Source organism: Glycine soja, chromosome 18 (assembly GCF_004193775.1).
Source record: "Glycine soja cultivar W05 chromosome 18, ASM419377v2, whole genome shotgun sequence".
Lineage (NCBI taxonomy): Eukaryota > Viridiplantae > Streptophyta > Magnoliopsida > Fabales > Fabaceae > Glycine > Glycine soja.
This window is the reverse complement of record NC_041019.1, coordinates 57,547,737-57,567,500: the sequence shown is the minus strand read 5'-3', so window position 1 is coordinate 57,567,500 and position 19,764 is coordinate 57,547,737. Positions and strand designations below refer to the sequence as shown.

At 33.6% G+C, this 19,764-nt stretch overlaps 3 protein-coding genes across 3 annotated transcripts; 1 reads left to right on the top strand and 2 right to left on the bottom strand.

The window, feature by feature from the left end:
- Positions 1 to 1,928: 1,928 nt before the first annotated feature.
- Positions 1,929 to 3,201, top strand: LOC114394947 (auxin-responsive protein SAUR41-like). Its single transcript, XM_028356626.1, has one exon. The coding sequence runs from the start codon at positions 2,510 to 2,512 to the stop codon at positions 3,026 to 3,028; it is 519 nt and encodes a 172-aa protein (XP_028212427.1). The 5' UTR covers positions 1,929 to 2,509; the 3' UTR covers positions 3,029 to 3,201.
- Positions 3,202 to 9,395: 6,194 nt separating this feature from the next.
- Positions 9,396 to 11,322, bottom strand: LOC114394946 (leucine-rich repeat extensin-like protein 6). The gene is made up of 2 exons (XM_028356625.1): positions 10,543 to 11,322; positions 9,396 to 10,448 (listed from the first exon to the last, which is right to left on the bottom strand). The coding sequence occupies exons 1-2, from the start codon at positions 10,712 to 10,714 to the stop codon at positions 9,805 to 9,807; spliced, it is 816 nt and encodes a 271-aa protein (XP_028212426.1). The 5' UTR covers positions 10,715 to 11,322; the 3' UTR covers positions 9,396 to 9,804.
- Positions 11,323 to 11,458: 136 nt separating this feature from the next.
- Positions 11,459 to 18,552, bottom strand: LOC114394945 (signal peptide peptidase-like 3). Its single transcript, XM_028356624.1, has 13 exons — positions 18,349 to 18,552; positions 18,009 to 18,279; positions 17,817 to 17,933; positions 16,471 to 16,628; positions 15,510 to 15,689; positions 15,092 to 15,126; positions 14,827 to 14,983; positions 13,997 to 14,050; positions 13,783 to 13,875; positions 13,306 to 13,448; positions 12,643 to 12,713; positions 11,940 to 12,023; positions 11,459 to 11,847 (listed from the first exon to the last, which is right to left on the bottom strand). The coding sequence occupies exons 1-13, from the start codon at positions 18,472 to 18,474 to the stop codon at positions 11,744 to 11,746; spliced, it is 1,593 nt and encodes a 530-aa protein (XP_028212425.1). The 5' UTR covers positions 18,475 to 18,552; the 3' UTR covers positions 11,459 to 11,743.
- Between the last annotated feature and the right edge of the window lie 1,212 nt (positions 18,553 to 19,764).

Here is a 19,764-nt window from a genome sequence, read left to right as displayed (position 1 = left end):
ATAAGCACTTAGACAATGAAGGAAAGCTGGAGTTGCTGCACATGATGTCCAACGTTATGTCAAAGAATAAGATCGGGCTGCACAATGCACAAGGCAAGATAAAGTGTCAAATGAAGAATTGAAGCTGCAGGATCCACGATGTCGGATACAATGTCCAGGACATCCTGCCTGAAAATACTGGAATTGCTAAAAGCATTGAAGCTGCAGGATCCACGATGTCGGATACAATGTCCAGGACATCCTGCCCGAAAATACTGGAGTTGCTAAAAGCATTGAAGTTGCAGGATCCACGATGTCGGATACGATGTCCAGGACATCTTGCCCGAAAATACTGGACATATAAATCTGTTATATCTTTAACAGATTATTGTGCAGTTAGCAAGAGATAAGATGATCTATCTTTAGGAACGAATTAAAAGATAATTAAAGTTCGAATTACAAACTAGAAGAGTTCGTTCAGGGATTAAAGATTAAAGATTAAAGATAAAAACTAAAAGATCAAACTGTATCTTTTAGATCTTTAAGTGCAGATTTTCAGGAAAGTGATAGATCTCATCCAGCATCAAGAAGTTGCAGCCCAGAAACGCACACTGCTATATAAACATGAAGGCTGCACGAGTTCTGTACCAAGTCCGGGATTGAAGAGTTATTTTGTGAGTTTTGGGACTTGAGTGTTTTGTGAGCCACCTTGATGTTACTCTAACATCAAGTGTTGGACCTGAGTGTGTAGAGTTGATCTCTAGTGTGTAGAGTTGATCTCTAGTGTGTGGAGTTGATCTCTATTGTTCAGAGAGCAATCTCTGGTGTGTCTTTGATTTGTTTGTAAACACGGGAGTGTGATTGAGAGGGAGTGAGCGGGGTTCTCATATCTAAGAGTGGCTCTTAGGTAGAGATTGCACGGGTAGTGGTTAGGTGAGAAGGTTGTAAACAGTGGCTGTTAGACCTTGAACTAACACTATTTTAGTGGATTTCCTCCCTGGCTTGGTAGCCCCCAGATGTAGGTGAGGTTGCACCGAATTGGGTTAACAATTCTCTTGTGTTATTTACTTGTTTAAACTGTACACATTGTCAAATATAATCTGCATGTTCTGAAGCGTGATGTCGTGACATCCTGTACGACATCTGTCCCCAGTATCAGAATTTCAAAAATAATAAATCATAAATTTTATAATACTTAAATAACCAAATCTACCAATGCATCACTACTAGATAATTAATAATAACTTGTAGAGGTGATAGTAGTGGTAAAACATTCTCATCAAGGATTTGATGTTGTTTGAGAATAAGAGTTTGATATTATTAGAGGTGAGAATTTTTCGATTCAAGAACAAGACATCAGATAGAGGTATGTTGAATCTTAAACGCACAAAAAATAACTCAATAACCTGTATTTTGGTCTAATTTTTTTAACTTATTGACTCGGTGATAAATTCTATCAAATTTGTATCAAGTCTACTAAAAAAATAATTTCTACAGATAAGTAAATTTATAAGAACTAACCCGTTAAGTTGAGAATATAATAACCAATGTTAAATAATACTTATCTTTTTCCTCCTTTCTTTATACTGAGCGTAGTTACTGAGCTGGTAACTGCTGACTATCATCCAGTACGAACGTGTGTGTGCATCATGAGTAGTTGGTTGGCCATGACCGAGTACTCGGTGGGCCCTTACGGTACAACATGTAAATAAGAATATTACGAAGTTGTTGTAATTGGAATTATAAGTATAGAATTTAAGGAAAGATTCAACTGGGGGACTAAAAAAAGATAAGAATAGAGAAATATAGATGAGATAAGAACTAGTTGTCTGTTTGGTTGACGTGTGTTAACATGTCCTTACACGTTATTGGAAAAGTGTGTTAGCTAGGAAAGAAGAGAGAAAAAAGATGTATGTTTTAAATGAAAGGAAAGGAAATTGAAGGGATCTGAAAAATGAGCAGTCATAATAAAATTATCTCGTACATAGAAACTGGACCCTTGATGTCAGTGTAGGCATTGAATATAATAATTGAAGGAAAGAAATTGTAGCGTTGACAAATGGTGGATGGTCCACTAGAAATAATTGTTGTATGTAGCATTAGCCCGAGAGGGGCGTTATATAATGGGAAACAGGTGGCGGGGTTGGGCATGCCATTTGCCAAGTCTTTACCAGGTTTGAGACGCCTGGCGCAGAAAACAACCTGTGAAGTGATCAGCCCTAACCTCTCGATCATCTCTTCTTCCCGTAGTATTATATTATATTGCCTCTTGGATTGATCTTACCATGAACCAACCCTCCCTTTTAGAATATCCACTTTCTTGTTGATTCTTTAACTTTGTTGCTCAGCTCACAGCTCGCAGAGACGAACGTAGAAATAATAATGAGTAACACAATGAGGCCAAGGAATAAAGCCATGTTTTATTTGGTTTACGACAGGGGTTGACATCCATCGATCTTTCTAATTTTCATTTTCCTTCCAAATTATCTAAGCTATATCAGTATATATATAGTTTGTTTGAACAAATCAAATGGATGATGTTGATGAGATGAAGAGTACTAAGAAGGGAAAAGGGAATAAGAAAGGTGGTGGGCTGATAACCAAAACATGGGAGCGATGCAAGTCCATAGGAAGAAGCCGCAAGGAGGCAAGTTCTAATTCCCTCAATACTAATACTAATACCATGAGAAGCAAATCATGGCCAAACCGTAACCGGGCGGAAAACAAGAACAAGAACAAAAACAGTACTATCGTGGCCCCCGAAGGTTGCTTCTCGGTGTATGTTGGACCCCAAATGCAAAGGTTTGTCATCAAAACCGAGTACGCAAACCACCCCTTGTTCAAGATGTTGCTCGAAGAAGCTGAATCTGAGTATGGTTACAACAGCCAAGGCCCTTTGGCCCTTCCCTGCCACGTTGATGTCTTCTACAAGGTCTTGATGGAAATGGATTCTGATGAAACTCATGGCAGCTGTGCCTGTGTTAAGCGTTCTCCCTCTGCTTATCAACTTCTTCGCACTTCCCCTATGCTTTCAATAAACCACTTCTGATCCATGCCGCCATCAATAATATTAATGTACTAATCATCTATCTGTTGAAATTTTTCTTTCTTTCCTTTCTGGAATTCAAATAAAATTACTGTATCATATATCCAACTTGTTCTGCTTATGCCTGTTGTTTCTCAATACAATGACTACAAATATTAGTGCCGTGCTGGCTGTTATTGGGTTTCACTATTTACGTATGTGTAATCCTTTTGTTTTTATTAGGGTTACCAGTGTGTAATTAACTCTTTTTGAAAAGTTAGCCAGAAAATGTGTTTGATTTTTTAGATATGCCAAGACTTTTTAAGTCAGAGATAATTATGCGAAGTGAGATTAATTTTTTATTCAATAAATTTAGAGGTAATCATGATTTTTAATTCAGAAAAGAAATCTTTTTTTTAAGATATAATAAATTATTATTAACGTTAAATGACACTAGCTAGTTAGCATATATATATATATATATATATATATATATATATATATATATATATATATATATATATATATATATATATGCGCGCGCGCGTAATATTTGACGTAACAACAACTTTCTAATTAAAGAGACAATGTATATCAGTAGTTATAGAATTAATGTAAAAACTGGTTTTACCAAAATCGATATAAAAAGTATTTTTTAAATAATTTCTTTAGCAACTAATCTAGAATGTGAATGTCATTTACAATTTTTTATTTCGAATTTCTATATCAAGACTTTATATATTGGTTGTTTTAAGAACCGACCAATAAAATATTTACTAGATCAATTTTTAGTAAGACCGGTCTGTAATAATGATGTTTTTTGCAACTTGTGAAAAATTTTATAACACTTTCTAAATTAGTTAGTTATTTAGAAAGTCTTTTTGCTAGATCAATTCTTAATACAACTTATCTAAAACATCGAATATACATTTTCTAATTTTAATAAGACGCTTATATTTTTATTAATTCTTGCTTCAATTTTTACTCTCTTGTCATTTGTTTCAATGAATCAAAGACATATCAAGGAAACATTTTGTAAGAGAACATTGAAGATGTTTCAACGACATTGATCTTCCTCTCATAAATACTGCTTCCCTCTTTGTTTTCTCTCTATACATCCATTCATTTTCATTTTTCTTAAAGTTCTTTTGTTTTTAGCTCAATTTTCCTCTCTGTTCAAATCTTTTACATATTTCAAAACCTCTTTTTCTCCTTCATGAGGTAATATTTTCTCTTTCTAATTACGACTTCATCTTTCAAACTTTGATTAACCTCCTTTTTTTTTCAAATCATAACCTTGTTATTTCTTTCTTATAGATAATGTGTGTTTTGATCGAAGGCTCCAAGCAGTGTTATCAATTCGGTCTAGGCATTATGGTATGATTTAACAACAAAGAGATCACAAGCCTTTCTTTTTTCGGTTACATTGGTCAAATACGAGAAATTTAACTATTCATTTTTTTTTTAATCTTTGTTTGATCCAATAGGATTTCAATTTCTTCCTCCAAGGTACGTAGTTCTCCTTCCTTCCAATAGATGATCTCTCACTCAGGTTAAATTCATTCATCTTAAATAAAGATACCATTAATGTTTTAACACTCCAACACATATTTTATGCTGGATCAGACCTAGAAACCACTAGAAATTGGGAGCTTTAGTGTACAAAGAAGTGACAATAGTTTTGTCAAACATATATATGACATAACTGTGGGAGTTTATCATAACAAATATGTAGAGCAAATTAAAATGAAAGAAAACAATTTTATTTTGCTCGTGTTTGTTGGTAATTACTGCTACCTTTACACCCCTTATAAGCTCCAACAAACACTCGGCCTGATCATTTTTAAATTTGGATGCTTGTTGTGATGTCACGGGCTATAGATGAGGGTGAAGCTTTAATATATCAACCACCAATATTAGATACAATTAATTAATTATGTGTTTACTTCAGCTTGTTTGAATTCCAATAAGATACATATGTACAGCTTATGCCTTTTGATTTTTGTTATCGACATTTATAGTTTGAAACAAAAATGCAAATTGGAATAATAAATCATGGTAGCTAGACAAATACAATTTTGGTTAATTTTTTTAAGAGATAAAACTAGTTTATATTCATATGGGCCGTCTTGATTAATTTGAATTTGAATTTCAAGCGAGATTTGTGTATTTGTTAATTTTGGTCAAAAAAATTATTGGTTGACGAAATTAATTGATTTAAAATTTAAACAAAAGTTAAATATGTTATGAACGAAAACAAATATATAAGCACAATTAGAAACGCTAAATTAATCTACTGTCTTAGTTAAAATCATGCTGGTGAACACAATTTAGAGGTTAGTGACATAAAACGAGTGGAGATCCTCGAGTGCAGGTGGGTCTCACACATGCACGACACAAGCCTGTTGTATCTTTGTCTTTTCTACTATTGGAGTTTTTTTTTTAGTACTAGAGAGAAATTTAACCCGCCTAAAATGGATTAATTTTTTCTTAAACAACAAAATAAAACGGACTAGTATTAGCTCACCAACGTTTGTATTGAAATAACTTAATATATCGTGACTTATGTATCGTAATGAAATTGTATATTATTATTCTTATTATTAAAAATTTAATTAAATAATTGTTTGCGTAAATTATTTTATATTTTCTTTCAATTATGAATTATTATATATCATAAAATATTTTTTATTTTTATAATAATCATTTAAAGTATTTTGTAATTAATTAATAATATTAGTTGTTTATATTAATAAAAAAGGACGCATCAAGCATGAAGATCTATTGGGCGGTGGAACGGCTGATAAGATGTTTTTGAAGCTAATAATAATAATATTGTAATTTTGTCAAGCTTTGACGTATAAAATATTTAGCACTTAAAGAATGACGTGGAGGTACTACATTAATAGATTGTTTTTAATTTGGTAGGATGCATCAGGCACACACCGGTGACAATATTGTATCACAAAATTACAAACATACAATATTCGTTTGACTTTTCCAGAGTTTAATTACGATTATGATAGAATACAATTGGAGTTATTAAGGTCATAATGGACTTAATTTGTACACCATAGTAGACTTCTTCTGATGTTGACAAGTGAGAAGTGACATGTGATGTTAGGAATAATGAATATGCAATTACAATAGTTTACTCTGTGTGTAAAGAAAATTTTAATTAATAAGTATTTCGCTTATCATATGGAAATTTTAAAAATCAAGTAATTTGATTTTTAATTATTAATTATATATGAATTATAAGATTTACATTTATTTGAAATAAACCTAGCTTTATAAACTACTTAGTGACTTTCTCTGTAGTATTTAATTTGATCATAAACCTTTTAATTAGTTTTGTCACTATGTGGCTTTTAAATAATAGATGGGCGTAATGTTGGCGTCAGACAGACAAGTTGAGATTATAAAACGTGCAATCATGCACCTGTCCATTAATTTATCCCTCGTGGCACGTTTGACATTAGAGCCTACTAGTTATAATTGGCTCTCTGCACACGCACTCACTCGCCCAGGTATACATTGCCTCCAACAATTTCATTTTGACCCTCTTTTCATTTCATTATCTTTTAAATTGAAAATATTAAAAAACACTTGAGCTCAATTGGGCATAATATGATGACACTCATTCTTGATATTTTGAACAACATTAATTCATACTCTCATTTACATGATTTCAAAGATTAAAAAGCCTCGACACATTAAAACTTAGGTCTGTATCTTTGTGGAATGTGATTGTGAATGTTGTCACCAAAACCATGGCCAATAAATTGAAGTTAAACTTACAAGATATTTTGAGCAATCACCATTTACCAGAGTGCCTTTGTACTTTGAAGGTTGATTGAGGATAATACTTGATTAAATAAATAAAAAAAGAGAGAGAAAATTGAAAAGGTAAAATAGTCATTGAAACATTGAGAAAATATATAAGAATTGTTATAAATTTTGTTTTTGCATTTAAATCATTGACACTCATTGCAATGTTGTAGCCATGTGAATTAGCTCTTAAAATGTCCTAAAGAGGAGAAATACTAGAATCAACCGTCAACACTAGTACCCCTAATGGCATGCACATGCACCTCTTTCAGGAGCGTCTCTGAAATGCTTAGGCAATACTTAATATGCAATTCATCATATTTGAACATATCCATTCTGGAAAAACCCAGCTTCCCACCTCATCCATTGAAGATTCAAACCTTAGGAGAGGATCCTTTAAGATTTAATACAACCTTTAGAAGATTTTACTTCATGTTTTGCTATATTTCCTTAGGTTAAGGGTAGATGAATTTCATGGGAGTCCTCTGTAATTGAACTCTTTTATTCAATACAAATTTTATTCACGTGATTTGAGTGATCTTTTCTTTTCTTAATACCTCTATCAGGCAAGTCCTTTGGAAGCTCCCCTCTCATCCTTGGATTAAATGCAAAATTGATTGGGCTGCCCGGGCATGGCTAGCAGTGGGGGTATGTTCATGAACAACAATGCTTCTTTCTTGGGCGGTTTTTCTCTTAATTTAGGGGTTCAATCCGCTTTTCTTTTTCTTTTTTGCAGAAGTTATAGCGACTACTATTGCTATTGAAACAACCTTAGATAGAGGTTGGAGTCATCTTTGGCTAGAAACGGATTCCACTTTGCTTGTCTCCAAGCTTTTAAAACCCCAATTGCCTTGTATTAAGATGACTTTAGGGATATAACTTCTCGATACATGAGTTTCTTGTGAATTTTTGAACTTGGGTTAATCCTTGAAAGTCTAAGGAATTAGAGCATTGAGTTAATTCTAATAGTCTATATGATAGGGGATCTTGTTTGCTCTGTTAAGATTAAGATTCAAAGTCTATAAAAGGGGATCTCGTGAAAAGAGAATGAACCATCCGAATTTAGGAGGACATGTAATGAAAAAAGTTTGTTTAGAAAACTTGTAATGAGAGGATTTTTCAAATTTGGTGAGAAAACTTGTAATTTTATTTGAGATAATGAATATTTATTGAGGTGTTCATGTGGATGTGAATAAGCAGTGTCCAACTACATTAAATTTGTTTTCTTTCACTATTTCTATTCATGAGGTTTTGTGTGTGTCCTATCCTTTTATCCTCATTTTGTGGGTGAGGGTTTTTCCCTAACATAAAAAAGCAGTATTTAGTAGTTAATTAACATTTATTCATTTTATTATCTTCAATTACTTGTCATCTCATTACCTATTGGTTCAAATAGTAACAAATTGTTAAATCAGACATTGCAACAACTTTAGTGGAAATGATATATGTCCTTATCAGTTTATTATTTGTACAATCGATTAGTACAGTTGTCGTGAAGTCAGTCTAACAATGCTCACATAGCTTATGACACATTTCATTTTGTAAGGAAAAAAGAGAGAGAGAGAGAGAGAGAGAGAGAGAGAGAGAGAGAAAGGGTAACTATATAGGCTTATGGCTCTTAAACTTAATTTGGCTAAAGCATTCAATAGAATGAGGTGAATTTTTTTAGGTGTGCTATTTTAGAAAGGTTCCTCATCTAGTCGATCTTATTTTGACATATCTTTTGTATTTTTTCTATCATTCTAAATGAATGTCCATGTGATAAATTTGTCTAATAATTAAAAGGGTTTCGACATGGGATCCCCTCTCTCCTTATCTCTTCATCCTCTAACCTGAAGTATTTTTTTGGATTGATTTCAAGTACCTTGATAGCTAATCATGATCACTACCCAGGTTATTTTAAATTGGTCATTTATTTCTCTTTATTGGTACAAACTGAGCCATCCATTATTCCAAAATTATTGATTTCATGGTATTTCTAACAATTTGTTCTATGTTTTTGTCTGGTCTGAAGGAGACGGTCTTCTTCAGGTAGTTATATGTAGTGGTATGGCTCATATCTAATAGTGCATTAGATCCTTCTCAGTTTATCTTTAAAATGTTCTTCACATAAAGCAGCAGAGGTTCAATAAGGAAGACCTTTCATGAGATCATTCCAAAGATTACTTAGGTACAACTTAAACACAAGTTTCTTTCTATGGACTTCACAGCAGAATCAGTCCTATATATATATATATATATACACACACACGGAAAAACTATATGGATTTTTTATAAAAAAAATTGTACCCATTAATTCTAGTATCAGGTCATCGCCCCTCCGGCTCCGGGCTATGTTCAGGCCAGCCCTGCTTCACAGTATCATTTCAAGCCTAGAGCAAAGAATTTACGATTATTTCATAATGCTTTGTCATACTCGGTCCTCTAGCTTAGCAGTCATTTTTGTCTTTATGCCCGGTTTTGATAGCATCATCATGTGACAAAATGTTCTCTCTCTCTCTCTCTCTCTCTCTCATGTGTCATGCCATTGCTTGCTCTATATTAAGTCTTGGCATCTGTATAACATTAAATCAATGGCTTATGCATGTAATGTAAAATTACTTACATATTTAAGCATTTCGATTTACAATCAATTAGGTACCTAGAAAATTACAAACACGTTCAATTAACCATGATATTATGCTTTAAATAAATTATACAAAGTTGGACATCAAGTTACTGTACTACCAACCAACATATCTTGGTTGAAGTAAAATCCTATGATCCCTTTTTGTGATCACTCGACATATTATTCCCGCTGTGAGCTGCTTTCCTTTTGAGTTTTGACTCAGGAGCAAAGCATACACGTGACGTGAGCAACCAACCAATAAAGTTGAGTTTACGGAATTGCGCTATTCGGAGTAGTTTCTACTTTCTGTACTATGTTCTCCACCGCTCAATCACATGCTTCCATACAAGAGTAGCAAATTCTAGGGACTTTGGTGTTGTGGTTGTGGTATATTAGGAGGTGAGGGAGGAATATGAGGGATCCAAGTGGAGGGGTCCCCTAAATTAAAAGCAGGTGGAGGATGAGAAAGGGAAGGGATACGAGGTACCCATGTTGTAGGGTCTTGCAAATTGAATGGAGGGGGGGGAAAGGTTGTTGAAGTGGTTGGAGGAAATTGTGGGAAAGGGAAAGGCAGAGATGGTATTGGTGGCATTGATGGCAAAGGTAGCTGAGGCCAAGGGAAGTAGCATTTTGAGGAGTTGAGAGAATTTGGCAATTGCAATTGCTGATCATGTCCACACAAGGTAGTGTTCTTTTGAGGTGGCTTGTAACTGAGACCACTCAAGGTGTATACACACAGGTTATCTTGTTTAGATTTGACTGATATCTCACGTGTTGTGCTCTTGAGAAAGGGGACACTGCAAGTGGAAGTGGAGCTACTTATCAAAGTTGCTTGGCAGAGTGACACAATTGCCGAACCATCCATGCAGTTAACTCCGTCCACTGATGGTATTTCCAACTTGTACACTCCATATTGGTCTGTGGTTCTATTCACTGAGAAGCTTATCTGCTCGCTAGTTTTTGGTGAGGTTGCTCTAAATCTGCACTGTATGTGAACTTCAACACCTGATTAATTAATTGGAACAAAAAAACCAATGAAACAGTGCATTGCAGAATTGAAACTCTTAACTGCTTTGCTTAATTAATTGCCTTGCCTTACCTTGCAAGAAGTAGCTCTGTTTAGAGAAAGTGCTGGTGGAGCAGGAATCACAATAAACAGCTCCTACCACACTGATACGGGAGATAATTGGACTTGGAGATTGAGCAATGAGCAGAAATGGGCAACAGAGGAGAGATGTGACAAAAAAAAGACGAATAGGAAATTGATCCATCAGAAGAGTGAAGGTTCTACAAAATTAAAGCATTTGTAATTGTATGATGATTGGTAGTGGGAAGTGGAAGGGCAACAATATTTTATAGTGAGCATAGAATAGAAGGTATCCGTGAGTGTGTAGTGGTAGGACCAACAACAATAACGGAGTTGGAATTTTTAATGTATTCACTACAAACAAAGACATGTGAAGATGTTGTTGGCAGAATCATGGGGTGGATTTGGAGAGTTGATCGACCCATAGTCAGGGATCATTTTCTTCTCTTTTTTTTTATTGATAGGAACAAAACCCGTAGTTTAGTCAGTCCATCGAAACTTTTCTGCCAGTCAGACTCAGACGGGGGAGAATCAAGTAAATTAGAAATTTAACCCGCTTTGTGCAAGACGTGTCTTCAAATTATTGGGGAACCAGGATTTAAGAACAATAAGCACGTTATGGCTGAACTTGTTAAGCTGCTATCTAAGAAAACGGATACTTGTCTTGTTCTAAATTGTGAGATTTTCTAGTTTTAACAAGTTTTTGAATATTATTTCTCTAGTAAATTATCTGGTGACTTCTTTGGAAGTTCCCTTATACTCAAAGAATCCAATCGAACATAACTAATAATTAACTAACCAAGCAACTGAGTGAGAATATTAATTCATCACAACTCCTATCTAATTCCCTCATTCAATCTTTACTTTAATTTCGTATAAATAAAAGTAAATAAATAGTAGAGTGACTATTGACAGACAACTAACCAGAAATGAAAAATAATGATTAGCTTCGATTCAATTTTCACTACGGCAGTGAAAGAAGTTCAGTATGGTGAATTTTGAATACGTACTTTTCCATCTGCTTTTCATCCTTTTTACAAGAGAAATGTAGTATAATATGACGCAGCCATAAAGAGCACTCAAGCATTAATACAGAAGATAGTTACGGAGCCTGTACACCTGGTGTCTTTCTTTCCTAACCACTGAGCTGAGAACATTTCCCAAAGTTGCAGTTCAGTTTCTTCAATCCTCAAAAGATGAATAACGTGATCATTTAAACTTCAGAGCCAGGGGGCTCTGTGGACAACGATGAGTCTGTGCCATAATTCCAAAGGCTCTCCAACTCACCTCTTATACATCCCAGTATGACTGTGACACCTGTTGATTAATTGGGCATGAGATAGATTTAACTTAAACGACGAGAACCATTACGCATCTAATTTCAGCAAAAAAAAAAAAAAACTAATTACCTAGTGTACATGGAACAAGGTAGAGAAGTGCAGGTTGTCCATTTCCGTTCATCAGGTATAGTCCCAAATATGTCAAAACGAGGCCTAAAAAAAAAGATCCTCTGTCACGACATAGAAGAATGAATTATAGCATTGAATCCAGATTGCAAGTTTAAATAACTGACAAATCAACATGGAACACCTGTGATGCCTTAAACTACTAGTAGCATCAGAGGATTGGACTTTAAGACATCACGAATACTATTGAAATGATAATTTAAGCCTTTAAAATAAAACATCAGCAATTATGCTTAAGAACGTAAAGTATCTTATGCATTAGCATTTCAACAATATATCCAAACCATGAAATTTTGTTTCAGACAAAAGAAATCAAGTTTTGTTTCACGGGATTCTTTTTGGTGACTCAGGAAGGGATTTAGCAGAAATTGTAAATGCCAATGAATCAAACAGAAGGGTGAAATGAGGCTGTGATATGATATAACTAAATTTAGATCTTCAACATTCTTAACTTATTTTAGATTCCTTATGATTGAGGAAGCATATGCCAGTTATTTCATTCTGCTTCAGTTTTCAAGCAGTGAGGATTAAACCCTAAATCCTAAACTCTAATCAAACAATGCTTAAATAAAGCATAGAAAAACTTGGCCTTAAATGTACACAAGTAAACAAGTATTCGATATAAACATGGAACAAAAGAACTTACCGATGCCATAGCCAACTACCAACCAAAGAAAATATCCATTTGATGCTCCCCTTCCATTATCTTTGTCGAATCTATGACAACCAAAAAAAAATAAATGTTAGAACAAAGCATTTTGTCCAAAGTACATAAACAAAAAATCGCCTAATGCAAATTTTAAAAACAAAAGAATTCTCTAAGTGGCATATGGTCATTTGGAATATGCATGAAACACAATCCAGAGGACAGAAGGTTTACAATGAAATTTGATTGGATTTTACTTCTGAGCAGGTGTGATATTCAGTCCATGTTTGATACAAGTTAGTATTATTAATCCCACAAAGAAGAAGCAACACAATCAAACTGCCCATTTAACATCACCACATTATAAAAAAAAAAAAAAAATCTTTGGTTAAAATATAGGGATATTAAAATGGATTTGCTGATGTTTTGCAAGCCAAATAAGAAAGCTTGTTCTGTTCCCTTTCAGGAATGCAAATAAGGAAAGAAAAATTACAAAGCTATGAACTTCAAAATTACTCAATAAATATCACTACAAATATCCATTATTCTTTGTCTTCTGTGGCAGCCAAAATATACAGTAATCATTCATATCTATTATCTACATCTTCAATTTTGTAAATCTTGCATTTATATATGATGTTAACTAAATAAGGAATTCAATACCTATGAGCAAAGGAAATAAGCAAACCAGGAAACAGAATATCTCCAAATCCAATCATGTCATAACCTCCCCAGGGATCAAAAAGACGAGGAAATCTCAAAAGCATAGGAATTGCTTCCCCACCAGCCTTGTCACCTCGAGCAACCTAAAAAGAAAGCCCATGTAAGAGTATCACAAAACTATAAAAAACCAGAATTCTCTCTTCCTTTTTAATAAAGACACATGTTAACACAGAATCCATTAGAAAAAGAATATAAGTGTTAACAGAATAGCTAACTTATTATTATTTACTACATGTATATGTGTTAATGTCCTCTATCTTCATGTTTCTACTTTCTCTTCTTCCTTTCTACTTAATTTTCCTTTTTATCGAGTAAAAGAAAATTAGTACTTATATTGCTCTACCTATAAAGATGCCAGCAGAGCTGAGACAATAGAAGTAAAAGAAATATAGAAGTACTAGGAAAGTAAATACTTACTGCAATCATAACACTCTCATGGAAAATCACTGGAGATATGAATACCCAAAAAATGTCATAGACAAAAGCACAACAAAGGAGTACAGTTGCAACCTATTATATCAGATGCATGAGAAATTATTAGAGCTGTTTTAATAGATACATAACAAAAAGGGTAAGAGAAGAATGATTAATTGATTATTTGATTGTAGAAATAAAGAATCCATTTGGGTACCTTAATATTAGGTAATCGAGCCAACTGCAAGACTGTTATCATCAAACAGATGCCCTGTGAAGAACAAAGCCAAATTTCAAGTGAATAGCATGCAATGAAAGATCAGACAGCTTAGCATCAGCTAATAGTGTCAAACATAATTGAGATAACAAACCAGCTTCAAGATCAATACTTCAGAAAGCCCACTATGGAACCAACCAAGATCCCAATTCCGTATTTGGCTGATAAATGCAGATTTACACTCCGACATTATTATTTAATGATTTGACAATGACTAATTTGAAGATTAGGAATAGGGTAAATTACAACGAAATATTAGTAAAAATATTTGTAGTTTATGAACTACTAACCACTCAGGTAGTTAACAACACTCAAAGAATGGTCAATGAATAGTCACTTGTTAACATAATAAACCACTTGATAAATACACCGTACCTAAACTAGACGACTTGCTATACCAAGAATATCTGTTTTTTGTAATTTCTCTAACATACTTACACTTGGATGTGCCAGTGTGTGTGTGTGTGTATTTGTGCACATCTATGTATGTATACAAGTGAATTCAGTTAAATGTGTGTGAAAGTGAAATAGGAATCGTCCAAAAACAAACTCTGCAAAGACCTAGACTAAAAACCACTGCAACTTCTGTTGTAGTTATTCATACAAAGTTCCTGACTTCCAATGACAGTCAGTATTCATGGAGAAGTTTTGAGAAAGAAGAAAAATTCTTATTCTAACTTCTAAGCATCTTAAACAATATAAGCTTGAATTTAGAAACTCAAATAATAATAGAAAGACCCATCTTGCAGGTACTAGAATTTGAAACTTACAAGGATATCTTGGCCAGTCCATGAATATGATTCCTGTCGAGTAGCAGCCCAGAAAATTGCAAATGCCACACAGAATAACAATACTGCCAGGGAGAAAATAGAAATCTCCCCAAATAGAGGTAAGCTCACTGTCTTCTGACCAAAATTTTGGCATTTTCTGCTCATATAAACTAAAATTAGAAAGACAAATTAACAAAACCTGTGGCATGCAGAAAGAACACCGAGCACATTCTCAGGCCAGAAAACAAAGAGACATCGGTTGTACCTTAAAGTGAGGCTTACAATACAATTGTGCATACCCTGAAAATGAAAACAAATTTAAAATAACATACAGAGGAATTTTAAAGCTTTAGATTGTGTATGTTCATGACAATGATGGTGCTGGTATTAGTGCTCCTAAATCCTTTCTTTCAAGAGACTTTCACTCTCTTCCTTTCTTTTCTTACCCTCATATAACTTGTGTGTGAAATAAACAAGGCTAATGGAATATAATCTGATTGGCGTATGTCAATTACTTGAATTGCTAATTCAAACTTTCAGTATATTTATACACAGCAAATTTAATAGTGCAAGATTCAGAACCAATACCCCTTCATGCACACCATGAAACATGATATTTAGTTAATTAGAAAGAGTACCAGAGTAGAAGTAAATTTCAAATCCAAGGAAATGAGCTACATTACCTCAATACCACCAATGCAGAAAAGTACAATCAGCACCCAGACAAACCAAGTTGACATGAAGAAGAACAATAGCACAAGAAAGGTAGACGCTGCTATGACAAATATGACAGCACCCTTTGAATCAATGTTAACAATTTCCTTGTCCAAATCATCTTTTGCTGTTTCAGCATTAGAAGATTCCTAGCAAACAAAGGAAAACTATAAGTACAATTCAATACACTTGAATCTCTGTTAAAATGTAAACTTGAATAAAATTGTATCAGTAAACAAAATGGAAGGAGAAGGCATTCTACTATACCCCATTGTAAAATTCGTAATAGTTAGGTGATGTTTGTTTCAAGGTACTTAATTATGTTCCCTAGAATATTATTGTGAGGAATGTTATTCTTGGGTAAATAAAAATAAACATGTTTGGTTACTTAGAGTTTTAACATTTATGGTAATGTTTTCAAAATTCAACTGGTAGAAGTTAAAAACAAAAGGGGGAGTGGAAGATAATGATTGGGATATATGATAAGTTTAAACTTCCAATATTCCCCATGGGAATGAATATACCCACCCCTCACCATGGAAACAAAAGCCAAGCAAAACATGAAGATGACAAATTCCTGGGAATCAACCATGCCTGGAAAAAAATTAAAACTTATAGCAAACACAAGAATGTTATATTCAAAAGTACATTATAATTTTGCAAAACTTGAAACAAACCCACTCTTAATGAAATTACCAGTGGCTAAAAACAAAGGGAATAAAAGCTACAAGGAAATTAAGATCAGCACACATGCCAAGGTCAAACTGTTATTATACATTTCTCATTTCGGCATTGTTCAAATATTAGGAGATGCTTTCTTCACAAAAGCATGTCCTCACATCCAGAAAAGTGCTTACTTGAGGCATCACAAAAGCATGTTTAAGTACATATAATAAACTTTATGGCTGATATAGGGTTGCATGGAAAAACCTTGGGGCACAATTTGTTATAGCGTTCATCAGACTTCTCTGGGGTAGTCAGATCGGACCATAGTGAAGCACATACAATTGTTCCAACAGACATCAACCACAAAAATGCAACTGAGAAGTCCACAAGTGGCCGAGGCGGAGCATATAACAAAATTTCCACTGCAATAGACAACTCAGAATTAACCGTCTGTAATTCAAGTGGAAAATTAACCTGACATCTAGTATAAAAAAGCATTATTTTATTGGCAAACCTAGACTTTTATTTCACGTCCCATTTACTCAAATACATGGTGGCATTATTAAAACTCAAAATAACACATGAATATGAAAGGAGCAGATCCCTATTAAAATAACACATGGTGGCACTAGCAGTATTAATCAATATTTTTAAAACTTGAACAATCCATGAACCAGAAAAGAGATAGGTAAGGTTTCAAGGTCAAACTATTGGTTTAATTAGAGATTTGTAACATACTCAGATTTTGAAAATTTATGAAACATAATAAGTCAAGGGGTAAAAAAGTAAAAATAAACATCTAGCATGATTAATTAATTTGATTCATGACATATAAAATAAATCAACACTAAGTACACTGAATATACATCGTACAATGTATAAATATATTTAATATTTTCTCAAAAAATATTTAATAATTAATTATATCCTGCACGAAATAAATAATTTATATATATATGAATACAAAAATGTCATATAATGAAACAGATCATTTAAGCAGCACAACATACAGTAACAGGCATGCAGCAATCAACATTGAGTGCACTTGAATAAAAATATCATGGTTTAATTCTTCGGTTTGGACATTTTCAAAAGGCACATTCATTTTCCAAAGCAACGTAATATATTAAATTATTGCACAGCAATTATTAAGAGCCATTGGCTTAGCAGTGGCATGCCTGATCTGTCGCTGGAAAAGCTTAGGTTCAAGTTAACTCTTGGTTAAGCCATTTTGATGCAATGTATGAAAAAAATTGAGCTACTTAGGGTGTAAACAGTAAAAGCACTAAAACATTTGTTTCAATTCTAAGCATTAGAAAGGTGAGGGTGCAGGCGGCAAAAAGTTACATTGGTTTCTTAGGTCTTCCTCATTAGCCTCCTTCTCCTACTGGGGAATAAACTCTTCAATGAGTACAAGAGAGGAGAGGAGAATAAACCATCCTCATATACATCTTAGTGTGGTACTAGCAACAACAAACAACCAAACCACATCAAATTTGGCCCAGTCAGGTGTAACAAAAAAAAAAAAATGAAAAATGATTTGCATCGTAGAAATATGCAACATTATTTATTTGAAAAGAAATAGATGTTGTAAGAATTGAAGTGCTGACCTTTGCTTCCAGATGTGAAAGACTTGTTGAGAGATTGTCCTGCTGACTTTGCTATCATGACTACTGGAATTGAAATATTTGCTTCACTGCTATTGGAGCAAACCATCTCAAAGAGATCTGAGAAAGAGAGTAAGTAATTAAATCAGATGCAATGAAAGGAAGGGAGAAAAGGAAGTTTGAGTTAAGATTCACCTTGTGAGTCGTTAATGACCAAGATGGCAGTAGCAGCTCCAGATTGAGCAAAATAAGCTTTAACAGTGAAGTCACAGCCCCCACGGACACAGAGAGCAACTGAGCCAGATAACTTTGAAGTTGAATTGGAACAGCAGTCTATGGGATTAGCGAATATTGCGGGAGTTCTGACACTCTTGTCAGGTTTGTCCGGCAACACAGACCCAAATCTGGCACTGACGCCATTGTGGACATGCCCTTCCTCACCGTCCACCCAGCTCTCCACCTTCACCTGCACCCCAAAAGAAAATAATAAATCGAAGATCGATCGAATGGGAAATGGAAATAAATGAATAAATACCAATTGGAAGGGGTTATTGCAGGATTCCGACTTGGGAGCCCTGTCGTCGTCGCGTTTGGCATCGTCGGCGCCCGCGCCAATCACAAACAACAACACCACCAGTAACAGCAACACACGAAACGTCATCGTTTGGGTTGCCTTGCCACCAGATCAAGATGAAGAAGACTCTTGCTGCTCTTCACTGTTCCATTTTCTCTTACTATTTTCCAACTTATAATTAATGTTAATTCAGCCGCGGTGCGCCCCACGATTGCATTAATCATCATCCTACGGCTACCATTCATTTCAGCTTTATCCAATATGGACTATCACATGCATTCCTTCCTTTTCTTTTCTCGTTTACTCTTGTTTTTTTTATGGTTTCCATTGTTTGTAATCATTTACTTCTTTTTAAGATATTAATAGACTTTAGTTCAATTAATTAAATAAGTTGTGTGAATTATTTTAATTTGCTTAGATTTGAAGTAGATACATAAGTGGGCTCATTGGCTTCTATCCTCATAGTTATTGTTATATATACACCAAAAAATTATTTTTTAATAATCTTTTTTTAAGATCATTAACGATAGATAATTCTTCCTTTAAATAAATTCAATCAAACACATACTAATACCTAACTATTTTAGTCTTTTTTTCGATTTCAAAGCTACATTTGAATACTTTATGATGAATAACATAACATTTAATTGAAATAAATTTCTCAATCATTATTTAAATATTCAATGGTGAAATTAAAAAATAATAATAAGCAATGCAAATATCTTAAATATAATTTTGACAAAAAAGTCAAAAACTTTTACAAATACAAAAATTTATGAATTTAATATCTATATACTAATAATATAAAATAATTTTATATTATCATCTAATCATAAATTTCAGTTTAAATTACGGTAACATTGATTTGGAACTTAATCACATTTAAGCTCTTCATCTTTCCCCCATAATATATTATGTAAGTATTGAATCCATAATTATTGATAATTAGAAAACAAAATACTAATACATTTTAATTAAATTAGTAAACTATAACAATGCAAAGTATTCACATCAAATCCGGTTAGTTAGTCAATCGTATTAAACTTTAGTAAATTTTATGAAATATTTTTTATCTGAAAAAAACTATCTTTTTTAATGATACAAAACATAATAAATAAAATGTCTAGAAGTGCACATGGAAGCTTTCTTTGTAATAATCACGGCAAAATGTTTTTACTTTATATTTTCCCTCCTTATGAGAGGGATAAAAGTAAAATGCGATAAATTATGAAGCTGCTACATATTAGTTATAAGATTTGGGAATGGTACATATAGAGATAAATATACGAAGGTCATAGAAGACATGGTTAGAGGCTATTTATATCACCATCAAGAGATAAACATTCACTAACCATGACAACAAAACCTCCCCGCAAA

What these genes read in the sequence shown, in the direction of transcription:
- LOC114394947 (XM_028356626.1), top strand. Translation starts at nt 2,510, where the DNA reads ATGGATGATGTTGATGAGATGAAGAGTACTAAGAAGGGAAAAGGGAAT.
- LOC114394946 (XM_028356625.1), bottom strand. Translation starts at nt 10,714, where the DNA reads ATGGATCAATTTCCTATTCGTCTTTTTTTTGTCACATCTCTCCTCTGT. An exon ending in ACAGAGCTACTTCTTGCAAG is followed by an intron (nt 10,449 to 10,542) that starts GTAAGGCAAGGC and finishes TTAATTAATCAG; the next exon opens with GTGTTGAAGTTCACATACAG.
- LOC114394945 (XM_028356624.1), bottom strand. Translation starts at nt 18,474, where the DNA reads ATGACGTTTCGTGTGTTGCTGTTACTGGTGGTGTTGTTGTTTGTGATT. An exon ending in ATAACAAATTGTGCCCCAAG is followed by an intron (nt 15,690 to 16,470) that starts GTTTTTCCATGC and finishes TTTGTTTGCTAG; the next exon opens with GAATCTTCTAATGCTGAAAC. An exon ending in CCTTGTTCCATGTACACTAG is followed by an intron (nt 11,848 to 11,939) that starts GTAATTAGTTTT and finishes ATTAATCAACAG; the next exon opens with GTGTCACAGTCATACTGGGA.